The sequence below is a fragment of the Pristiophorus japonicus genome, chromosome 30, assembly GCF_044704955.1.
Source record: "Pristiophorus japonicus isolate sPriJap1 chromosome 30, sPriJap1.hap1, whole genome shotgun sequence".
NCBI lineage: Eukaryota > Metazoa > Chordata > Chondrichthyes > Pristiophoridae > Pristiophorus > Pristiophorus japonicus.
Window position 1 is genome coordinate 6,684,352 of NC_092006.1, and position 12,421 is coordinate 6,696,772.

The 12,421-nt window shown below is 55.5% G+C and overlaps 1 protein-coding gene across 1 annotated transcript in view; it reads right to left on the reverse strand.

The window, feature by feature from the left end:
• psmd4a (proteasome 26S subunit ubiquitin receptor, non-ATPase 4a) overlaps positions 1-12,421 on the reverse strand; it is a 33,361-nt gene that overhangs the window by 395 nt on the left and 20,545 nt on the right. The window contains exons 6-9 of the mRNA XM_070868595.1: positions 8,490-8,705; positions 5,644-5,752; positions 2,785-2,916; positions 1,145-1,218 (exon numbers count right to left, since the gene is read on the reverse strand). Coding sequence (XP_070724696.1) covers positions 1,145-1,218; positions 2,785-2,916; positions 5,644-5,752; positions 8,490-8,705 — 531 coding nt within the window. The remainder of the gene's footprint in view (positions 1-1,144; positions 1,219-2,784; positions 2,917-5,643; positions 5,753-8,489; positions 8,706-12,421) is intronic.

Here is a 12,421-nt window from a genome sequence, read left to right on the forward strand (position 1 = left end):
GCCGGGGATGAGGGGGGGGAGAAAAGAGAGGGAAAGAGAGAGAGAGAGAGAGACACACCAGCTGTTAAACTCCAACGTTTGATGAAATCGAACCCGATGGTCGAGTGGGTAAATGTATCGCCCGCTGCGGGAGTGTGTTCAGTGTCGAGGTTCCCGGTCTGTGCCGGGCTGGCTGATCTCACCGAGCGCAGTGGTTGGGGGGCACTGATGGGGAGGGTGGGCGGGAGGGAATCGGTTAATGGTTCCTGCTTCTGATCGCTACCCAGAGACCTCGGCTGGAAAATGAGTGGTGGGGGGGTGGGGGGGGGGGGAGTGAGAGAGAATGACCAGGAGAGAGAGAGAGAGAGAGAGAGAGAGAGAGAGTGAATGGATACGAGAGAGAGAGAGAGAATGGATAGGAGAGAGAGAGAGAGAGAATGAATAGGAGAGAGAGAGAGAGGGAGAGAATGAATAGGAGAGAGAGAGAGAATGAATGAATGAATAGGAGAGAGAGAGAGAGAGAGAGAGAGAGAGAGAGTGAATGGATACGAGAGAGAGAGAGAGAATGGATAGGAGAGAGAGAATGAATAGGAGAGAGAGAGAGAGAGAATGAATAGGAGAGAGAGAGAGAGGGAGAATGAATAGGAGAGAGAGAGAGAGAGAGAGAATGAATAGGAGAGAGAGAATGAATGAATGAATAGGAGAGAGAGAGAGAGAGAGAATGAATGAATGAATAGGAGAGAGAGAGAGAGAGAGAGAGAGAGAGAGAGAGAATGAATAGGGGAGAGAGAGAGAGAATGAATAGGGGAGAGGGAGAGAGAGAGAGAGAGAGAGAGAGTGTGAATGGATACGAGAGAGAGAGAGAATGGATACGAGAGAGAGAGAGAACAGGAGAGAGAGAGAGAGAACAGGAGAGAGAGAGAGAGAGAGAGAGAGAGAGAATATGAATGCGAGAGAGAGAGAATGAATACGAGAGAGAGAGAGAGAGAGAGAATGAATGAATACGAGAGAGAGAGAGAGAGAGAGAGAGAGAGAATGAATGAATACGAGAGAGAGAGAGATAGAGAGAGAGAGAGAGAGAGAGAATGAGGTGCGCCCCCTGCCCTCCCGGACGGAGGGTTGCGCCAACACACGGTGTGTGGGGGGGGGGGGGGTCTGGGCCTACCTTGGCGGAGGCCTCGGATGTGTCCATGGCGGTGCCAGTGTCCATGCTGGATAAATCCGCAGGGCTCCCGAACTCTGCACATGAACAGAACAGAGAGAGTTAATCAACAGACAAACATCTTCAGTCCCGCTTGTACCTCCCCACAAAGTGGGCCCAGTTATAACATCCCCCCGCTCCCCCCACCCTGCTGTGGAACAGAGTTATACCGGCTAGTAAGGTCCGTGGTTCGACCTGATGATCATAGTCTGGGGGCGGGGGTTAAATTAAAGCCAGCCAACGCTCTCGCGATAACAGCATCACACCTGCCGGAGAGCCAGCGTGTGCGGAACAGTAGCCACTCGGCTGTGATGACTTACATGGTCGAATATCCCGAGGGCACTTGCATGTAATGGGTGGCCACTTGGCGAGGGGGAAAGGTCAGGGAGTGAGGGGCGGGGAGCAGGGGATGAGGTTAGGGAGCGCACTGGGGGGGGGGAAAAAGAGAGGGGGGAGGGTTAGGGAGCGCGCTGTGGAGGGGGAGGGGGGAAAAGAGAGCGGGGCGGGGTTAGTGAGAGCTGTGGGGGGGGCGGGGTTAGGGAGCTGCTGTGGGGGGGGCGGGGTTAGGGAGCTGCTGTGGGGGGGGCGGGGTTAGGGAGCTGCTGTGGGGGGGGCGGGGTTAGGGAGCTGCTGTGGGGGGCGGGGTCAGGGAGAGCTGTGGGGGGGCGGGGTCAGGGAGAGCTGTGGGGGGGCGGGGTCAGGGAGAGCTGTGGGGGGGCGGGGTCAGGGAGAGCTGTGGGGGGGCGGGGTCAGGGAGAGCTGTGGGGGGCGGGGTCAGGGAGAGCTGTGGGGGGGCGGGGTCAGGGAGAGCTGCGGGGGGGGGTCAGGGAGAGCTGTGGGGGGGCGGGGTCAGGGAGAGCTGTGGGGGGGCGGGGTCAGGGAGAGCTGTGGGGGGCGGGGTCAGGGAGAGCTGCGGGGGGCGGGGTCAGGGAAGAGCTGCGGGGGGCGGGGTCAGGGAGAGCTGTGGGGGCGGGGTCAGGGAGAGCTGTGGGGAGGGGGGGGGTCAGGGAGAGCTGCGGGGGGGGGTCAGGGAGAGCTGCGGGGGGGGGTCAGGGAGAGCTGCGGGGGGACGGGGTCAGGGAGAGCTGCGGGGGGGGCGGGGTAAGGGAGAGCTGTGGGGGGTGGGGTCAGGGAGAGCTGTGGGGGGCAGGGTCAGGGAGAGCTGTGGGGGGCGGGGTCAGGGAGAGCTGTGGGGGGCGGGGTTAGGGAGAGCTGAGGGGGGCGGGGTCAGGGAGAGCTGCGGGGGTGTCAGGGAGAGCTGTGGGGGGCGGGGTCAGGAGAGCTGCGGGGGGGGGGGTCAGGGAGAGCTGCGGGGGGGGGGTCAGGGAGAGCTGAGGGGGGCGGGGTCAGGGAGAGCTGTGGGGGGCGGGGTCAGGGAGAGCTGGAGGGGGCGGGGTCAGGGAGAGCTGCGGGGGGGGCGGGGTCAGGAGAGCTGCGGGGGGGCGGGGTCAGGGAGAGCTGCGGGGGGGGGCGGGGTAAGGGAGAGCTGTGGGGGGCGGGGTTAGGGAGAGCTGAGGGGGGCGGGGTCAGGGAGAGCTGCGGGGGGGGGGGGGGGGGGGGGGGGGGCGGTGGGGTGAGGTGAGGACAGCGGCCATGGGCTGTACCTGCTGCCTGCAGGGACATCTGCATAGCATAGGCAATCTGCTCGTCCTCGGTCATGCTGCTGAAGTCAGGCAATCCAGTTCCCGAAGTTTCCTGCTGATTTATGGACATCTTCAGGAGAGCATCATCCGGATCTGAAAAATCATCATTCAATTTCTTATCAACAGGATGATGGTGACAGACACATACACCCAACGGGAGAGAGACAGAGAGAGAGAGAGAGAGAGATAGAGACACACTCCCAGGGCACATAGAAACATAGAAAATAGGTGCAGGAGCCGGCCATTCGGCCCTTCGAGCCTGCACCACCATTCAATAAGATCATGGTTGATCATTCACCTCAGTACCCCATTCCTGCTTTCTCTCCATACCCCCTGATCGCTTTAGCCGTAAAGGCCACATCTAACTCCCTTTTGAATATATCCAACGAACTGGCCCCAACTACTTTCTGTGGTAGAGAATTCCGCAGGTTCACCACTCTCTGGGTGAAGAAGTTTCTCCTCATCTCGGACTTCCCCAACATCAGGGAACATTCTTCCTCATCTCTTTCCTAAATTCCCAGTGAATATAGCCCCCCAGTTAATCAGTCTTTCTTCATATGTCAGCTCCTGGATTCTGGACTTCCCCAACATCGGGACTTTTGTCTTTTTTTATATTGCTTTTATTCCAGTGAATAAAAGCCCAGTTAATCCAGTCTTTCTTCATTTATGTCAGCCTGCCATCCCAGGAATCAGTCTTGTGAACCTTCGCTGCACTCCCTCAATAGCAAGAACGTCCCTCCTCAGATTAGGAGACCAAAACTGAACACACTATTCCAGGTGAGGCCTCACCAAGACCCTGTACAACTGCGGTAAGACCTCCCTGCTCCTATACTCAAATCCTCTCGTTATGAAGGCCAACATGCCATTTGCCTTCTTCACCGCCTGCTGTACCTGAATGCCAACTTTCAATGACTGATGTACCATGACACCCAGGTCTCGTTGCACCTCCCCTTTTCCTAATCTGTCACCATTCAGATAATATTCTGCCTTCCTGTTTTTGCCACCAAAGTGGATAACCTCACATTTATCCACATTATACTGCATCTGCCATGTATTTGCCCACTCACCTAACCTGTCCAAGTCACCCTGCAGCCTCTTAGCATCCTCCTCGCAGCTCACACCGCCACCCAGCTTAGTATCATCTGCAAACTTGGAGATATTACACTCAATTCCTTCGTCTAAATCATTAATGTATATTGTAAAGAGCTGGGGTCCCAGCACTGAACCCTGCGGTACCCCACTAGTCACTGCCTGCCATTCTGAAAAGGACCTATTTATTCCTACTCTGTGCTTCCTGTCTGCCAACCAGTTCTCTATCCACGTCAGTACATTACCCCAATACCATGTGCTTTAATTTTGCACACTAATCTCTTGCGTGGGACCTTGTCAAAAGCCTTCTGAAAGTCCAAATACACCACATCCACTGGTTCTCCCTTGTCCACTCTACTAGTTACATCCTTAAAAAAATTCTAGAAGATTTGTCAAGACTTGGACCGATCCTGTCATTGCTTTCCAAATGCGCTGCTATTTCATCTTTGATAATTGATTCCAACATTTTCCCCACCACCAATGTCAGGCTAATCGGTCTATAATTCCCTGTTTTCTCTCTCCCTCCTTTTTTAAAAAGTGGGGTTACATTAGCTACCCTCCAGTCCGTAGGAACTGATCCAGAGTCGATAGACTGTTGGAAAACCACCAATGCATCCACTATTTCTAGGGCCACTTCCTTAAGTACTCTGGGATGCAGACTATCAGGCCCTGGGGATTTATCGGCCTTCAATCCCATCAATTTCCCTAACACAATTTCCTGATGCTAAATGACCAGAGTGGGGTTGGGGACCTGGGCCCTGTATCACTACACCGAGTCAACACACCACTGCTCGGTTGGTGCATACACACGAGTTTGGAGCTCTGGGACGCTCGACCTGGCACAGTGTCGGAAACTGGTTCCAAGGACAGATACACGAAGAGGAATGTACGGACAAAAAGCAGCCTGGGGGGAGGGGGGAGAACGGGACTAAGCACGGCTGTTCTTTCAAAGAGCCAGCACAGGCCCGACGGTCCGAATGGCTTCCTACTGTGCCACAAGTTTCTCTGATTCTCCGAATCGGAATAAGGGACAGGAGCTCCCTCTGATGGTTCAGTGGGTAAATGCACCACACAGTCAGAGCAGCAACAGGCAGCAATGTTGGGCTCTGCACCCAGGGCGAGAGAGGAGTGAACCGGCAAGGGTGCCTGCCTCCCATCCGTGTCCAGTAATCCCAGCTGGGAAAGGTGCATGTGGGGACAACGGGATCGGGAGTATAAAGTGATTGGGGGGGGGGGGGGGGGCCGAGATAGAGTGGATAGGATGGAACCGTCTTCCTTGGCTGAGGGGGTCAACAACCAAAGATTGAAAATAATCGGTGGGTTTAGAGGGGATTTGAGGGGAAATTTCTTCACCCAGAGGGTGGTGGGGGTCTGGAACTCTCTGCCTGAAAGGGTGGTAGAGGCAGAAACCCTCACCACATTTGGATGTGCACCTGAAGTGCCGTAACCTACAGGGCTACGGACCGAGAGCTGGAAAGTGGGATTAGGCTGGGTGGCTCTTTGTCGGCCGGCACGGATATGATGGGCCGAACGGCCTCCTTCCGCGCTGTAAATTTCTCTGATTCTGGGAGCAGCTGTGCTGCCTTTCACAGTCGAATAGCACACCAGTGGCCGACTGGGAAGCAGATTTAGGTGCCGCTGACACTTGTTTAGAAAAGGAAAGCAGAACAGGGGCTCTCCCCTCCCAAAGTTATACAGAGGCCCCCCGCCCTCCGCGGGCCACAGACGCACCATCACCAGTAGGGGTCACTATTCCCGCCTCCACGGCTGACGCGGCTGCGGCACGCCTGGCCTCCTCTTCCTGCCGCTGTCGCTGCTCCTCCATCGACACGCGGAGAGCCTGGGGAGAGCCCGAGAGAGAGTCAGCACCTGCACTGGGAATCGTGCCTCAACCCACCCCTCAAACATGCCACCCCTGCAGTCAGACGCAGCAGCCAGACTGGGCACAGCAAGATCCCACTAATACGGCAGGTCAATGGGGGGTGGGGGGGAAAAAAGAGTTCCCTCTTCCTTCAATAGCAGGCACCGGATCTTTTACCCAGAGATGGCAGACGGCGCCTCAGTTTAACGTCTCCTCCGAACGACGGCCCCTCTGACAGTGCGCCGCTCCCTCAGTACCGCCCCTCCGACAGTGCAGTACGGCGCTCCCTCAGTACCGCCCCTCCGACAGCGCAGTACGGCGCTCCCTCAGTACCGCCCCTCCGACAGCGCTCCCTCAGTACTGCCCCTCCGACAGCGCAGTACGGCGCTCCCTCCGTACTGCGTTGGGAGTGTTGGCTTAGGTTGAAGCGTTGAGGTTGGGCAGGAACCCACGACCAGAGGGGATCGCGCTGTTTTCTATCGAAATTTGGTGCAGGGTTTACACCCTGGCTACCCAGGGACAAGTTTAGAGAAATGGTCCTTCAGGATTATTGTCGGTAATGACCCAAACAATCGGGTTTCAGTGATGTTGGTCGAGATAAATATTGGGCCCAGGACACCGGGGAGAAGTCCCCCTGCTCTTCTTCCAATAGTGGCCCCGGGATCTTTTACATCCACCCGAGAGGGCAGACGGGGCCTGGGTTTAACGTCTCATCCGAAAGACACGGGATCGCCCTGTGCAGTGGGACTCAAAACGTGGCACGCAGGAGCAGCGGCGCCCCCTACTGCACTGGCTGAGCGCCGACTGGGGAACTGAACCCCGGGGCTGCCTGATGGGCACGGTTTGAGCGCGCGAGGGAAAGAGACACACACCACACACCTCATCATCAGAGGCAGTCCCTCGAAACGAGGAAGACTTGCTTCCACGCCAAAAAGGGATGAGTTCACAGGTGTTTCAATGAGGGACCTAATATTCCGGATCCCGAACTACATCCTGAAGGGTGGAAGATGCCTGTGGGTGGATTTTTTTTAACGTGGGGTGACCGTTGCACACCAGCCACCACACGGGGCTTGACAGAGTGAGGTCTTGGTCCAGGGGCAAGGGTTAACCAGGACGCCTGGAGACCAGCTCTGCTGCACGGACCCAGTGCGCCCACATATCGCACAGTGTGGGCTGGGCCCGTGCTGCCCCTGGGCCCCGATCACGTCCCTCTACAATCTCTCGCCGCTCCTTCGCCCCGACCTCGCCGCTCCTGCTGTACCCGCCCGCGCTCCAATCACCGACCTGGATCTTGATGACGTCACTCTTCGCTGACGTCGCCCTCCTGCGCCCGCTCGCGCTGTACCTTGCCGCGGTACACCGCCACACGGCCGCTCCTTTTATGGCCCCGACCTGCCGTTGATCGTCTTCTTCAAAGACGACCCCCCCCCCACACACACCACCCCCCCCACCACACACACACCTGCCCCCCCCACCACACACACACCTGCCCCCCCCACACACACACCTGCCCCCCCCACACACACACCTGCCCCCCCACACACACACACCACCCCCCCCACCACACACACACCCGTCCCCCCCCCCCACACACACCTCCCCCCCCACCACACACACCTCCCCCCCCACACACACACACACCTCCCCCCCCACACCCCTCCCCCCCACACACACACACCTCCCCCCCCCCCACACACACACACCTCCCCCCCACACACACACACACCTCCCCCCCACACACACACACCTCCCCCCCACACACACACACCTCCCCCCCCCCACACACACCTCCCCCCCCCACACACACACACCTCCCCCCCCCACACACACACACACCCCCCCCCACACACACACACCTCCCCCCCCCACACACACACACCTCCCCCCCCCACACACACACACCTCCCCCCCCCACACACACACACCTCCCCCCCCCACACACACACACCTCCCCCCCCCACACACACACACACCTCCCCCCCCCCACACACACACACACCTCCCCCCCCCCACACACACACACACCTCCCCCCCCCCACACACACACACACCTCCCCACCCCACACACACACACCTCCCCCCCCCCACACACACACACCTCCCCCCCCCACACACACACACACACCTCCCCCCCCCCCACACACACACACCTCCCCCCCCCACACACACACACCTCCCCCCCCCACACACCACACACCTCCCCCCCACACACACACACACCTCCCCCCCCCCACACACACACACACCTCCCCCCCCACACACACACACCTCCCCCCCACACACACACACCTCCCCCCCCCCACACACACACCTCCCCCCCCCACACACACACCTCCCCCCCCCCACACACACCTCCCCCCCCCCCCACACACACACCTCCCCCCCCCACACACACACCTCCCCCCCCCACACACACCTCCCCCCCCCACACACACCCTCCCCCCCACCACACACTCCTCCTCCCCCCACCACACACTCCTCCTCCCCCCACCACACACTCCTCCACCCCCCACACACACACCTCCCCCCTCCACACACACCTCCCCCCTCCACACACCTCCCCCCTCCACACACACACACCTCCCCCGCCCCAACACACACACTCGCCCCGCCCCCAACACACACCCCCGCCCCGCCCCCAACACACACCCCCGCCCCGCCCCCAACACACACCCCCGCCCCGACCCCAACACACAAAACCTCCCTGCTTCCTTACCAGGGCCAGCTCGGGATCGGCACTGGGGTCCACCCCGAACTCGAAGTCACTCGCTCCCAGCCCCAGCATGGTGCCCCCCTCCCCGGCCAGGATGGGGGAGCTGATGAGAGCATCGGCGAGGCTGGGGCCCGGGGGCACAGTCACCAGGTGCGAACCGGTTCCATCCTTCCCATTGAGGGCATTGATAAAAGCAGTCAGCTTCTCGGTATTTGCTTCCTGAGGATAAAAGTGGGGGAGCGGGGAGTTAGAAATCAGAGACTATTACAGGAGGGTTTGAGTATAAGAGTAAAGACGTCTTACTGCAATTATATCGGGCCCTGGTGAGGCCGCACCTGAATATTGTGCACAGTTTTGCCGGGGTTTATGCTCCATGTGAGCCTCCTCCTACCCCCATATCCTTCTATTCCTTTCTCCCTCATGGGCTGCCCCTAACATGCAGGTGCAGCAAGCAATTAAGAAAGCACATGGTATGTTGGCCTTCATTACAGGAGGATTTGAGCACAGGAGCAAGGATGTCCTACTTATGTCCAATATGTCGAGGAACCAACTAGGGGGGAGGCCATTTTAGACTGGGTGTTGTGTAATGAGAGAGGATTAATTAGCAATCTCGTTGTGCGAGGCCCCTTGGGGAAGAGTGACCATAATATGGTGGAATTCTACATTAGGATGGAGAATGAAACAGTTAATTCAGAGACCATGGTCCAGAACTTAAAGAAGGGTAACTTTGAAGGTGAATTGGCTAGGATAGATTGGCGAATGATACTTAAGGGGTTGACAGTGGATGGGCAATGGCAGACATTTAGAGACCGCATAGATGAACTACAACAATTGTACATTCCTGTCTGGCGTAAAAATAAAAAAGGGAAGGTGGCTCAACCGTGGCTATCAAGGGAAATCAGGGATAGTATTAAAGCCAAGGAAGTGGCATACAAATTGGCCAGAAATAGCAGTGAACCCGGGGACTGGGGGAAATTTAGAACTCAGCAGAGGAGGACAAAGGGTTTGATTAGGGCAGGGAAAATGGAGTACGAGAGGAAGCTTGCAGGGAACATTAAAATGGACTGCAAAAGCTTCTATAGATATGTAAAGAGAAAAAGGTTAGTAAAGACAAACGTAGGTTCCCTGCAGTCAGAATCAGGGGAAGTCATAACGGGGAACAAAGAAATGGCGGACCAATTGAACAAGTACTTTGGTTCAGTATTCACTAAGGAGGACACAAACAACGTTCCGGATATAAAAGGGGTCAGAGGGTCTAGTAAGGAGGAGGAACTGAGGGAAATCCTTATTAGTCGGGAAATTGTAATGGGGAAATTGATGGGATTGAAGGCCGATAAATCTCCAGGGCCTGATGGTCTGCATCCCAGAGTACTTAAGGAGGTGGCCTTGGAAATAGCGGATGCATTGACAGTCATTTTCCAACATTCCATTGACTCTGGATCAGTTCCTATGGAGTGGAGGGTAGCCAATGTAACCCCACTTTTTAAAAAAGGAGGGAGAGAGAAAACAGGGAATTATAGACCGGTCTGCCTGACATCGGTAGTGGGTAAAATGATGGAATCAATTATTAAGGATGTCATAGCAGTGCATTTGGAAAGAGGTGACATGATAGGTCCAAGTCAGCATGGATTTGTGAAAGGGAAATCATGCTTGACAAATCTTCTGGAATTTTTTGAGGATGTTTCCAGTAGAGTGGACAAGGGAGAACCAGTTGATGTGGTATATTTGGACTTTCAGAAGGCTTTCGACAAGGTTCCACACAAGAGATTAATGTGCAAAGTTAAAGCACATGGGATTGGGGGTAGTGTGCTGACGTGGATTGAGAACTGGTTAGCAGACAGGAAGCAAAGAATAGGAGTAAATGGGGACTTTTCAGAATGGCAGACAGTGACTAGTGGGGTACCACAAGATTCTGTGCTGGGGCCCCAGCTGTTTACACTGTATATTAATGATTTAGACGAGGGGATTAAATGTAGTATCTCCAAATTTGCGGATGACACTAAGTTGGGTGGCAGTGTGAGCTGCGAGGAGGATGCTATGAGGCTGCAGAGTGACTTGGATAGGTTAGGTGAGTGGGCAAATGCGTGGCAGATGAAGTATAATGTGGATAAATGTGAGGTTATCCACTTTGGTGGTAAAAACAGAGACAGACTATTATCTAAATGGTGACAGATTAGGAAAAGGGGAGGTGCAACGAGACCTGGGTGTCATGGTACATCAGTCATTGAAGGTTGGCATGCAGGTACAGTAGGCAGTTAAGAAAGCAAATGGCATGATGGCCTTCATAGCGAGGGGATTTGAGTACATGGGCAGGGAGGTGTTACTACAGTTGTACAGGGCCTTGGTGAGGCCACACCTGGAGTATTGTGTACAGTTTTGGTCTCCTAACTTGAGGAAGGACATTCTTGCTTTTGAGAGAGTGCAGCGAAGGTTCACCAGACTGATTCCCAGGATGGTGGGACTGACATATCAAGAAAGACTGGATCAACTGGGCTTGTATTCACTGGAGTTCAGAAGAATGAGAGGGGATCTCATAGAAAAGTTTAAAATTCTGACGGGTTTAGACAGGTTAGATGCAGGAAGAATGTTCCCAATGTTGGGGAAATCCAGAACCAGGGGTCACAGTCTAAGGATAAGGGGTAAGCCATTTAGGACCGAGATGAGGAGAAACTTCTTCACCCAGAGAGTGGTGAACCTGTGGAATTCTCTACCACAGAAAGATGTTGAGGCCAATTCACTAAATATATTCAAAAAGGAGTTGGATGAGGTCCTTACTACTCGGGGGATCAAGGGGTATGGCGAGAAAGCAGGAAGGGGGTACTGAAGTTGCATGTTCAGCCATGAACTCATTGAATGGCGGTGCAGGCTCGAAGGGCCGAATGGCCCACTCCTGCACCTATTTTCTATGTTTCTACTACAGTTATACAGGGCCCTGGTGAGACTGCACCAGTTTGGGTCTCCTTACCTAAGGAAGGATATACTTGCCATTGAGGGAGTGCAGCGAAGGTTCACCAGACTGATTCCTGGGATGGGGGGGATTGTCCTATGAGGAGAGATTGAGCAGACTGGGCCGATATTCTCTGGAGTTTAGAAGAATGAGAGATGATCTCATTGAAACAGACACAATTCTTACAGGGATTGACAGGGTAGATGCAGGGAGGGTGTTTCCCCCCGGGCTGGGGAGTCTAGAACCAGGGGGTCACACAGTCTCAGGATAAGGGCTCGGCCATTTAGGACTGAGATGAGGAGGAATTTCTTCCCTCAGAGGGTGGTGAATCTTTGGAATTCTCTGCCCCAGAGGGCTGTGGAGGCTCAGTCGTTAAGTATATTCAAGGCTGGGATCGCTAGATTTTTGGATATTAAGAGAATTGAGGGATATGGGGATCGGGTGGGAAAGTGAAGTTGTAGAAGACCAGCCGTGATCGTATTGAATGGCGGAGCAGGCTCAAATGGCCGAATGGCCGACTCCTGCTCCTATTTCTTATGTTCTGGGCAGCGAAAACTCCATACCCCAAACAACTTGCACCTATATATAAGCGCCTTTAATGTAATAAAACATCAGACAAAATTTGGCACTTAGCCACATGGGGAGATATTAAGGACAGGCGACCAAAAGCTGGGTCAAAGAGGCAGGTTTTACGGAGCAGCCTAAAGGAGGAGAGCGAGGTGGAGAGGTTTAGGGAGGGAGTTCCAGAGCTTGGGGCCCAGGCAGCTGAAGGCACGGCCGCCGATGGTGGAGCGATTTTGTTTTTTAATTATTCGTTCCTGTGGGCGACGCTGGCAAGGCACATCCCTAGTTACCCTCGAGAAGGCGGTGGTGAACCGCTGCATTAAAATCAGGGCAACACAAGAGACCAGAATTGGAGGAGCGCAGAGATTTCGGAGGGCTGTGCGACTGGAGGTGGTTAGAGATAGGCAGGGGTGTAGGGGCTGGA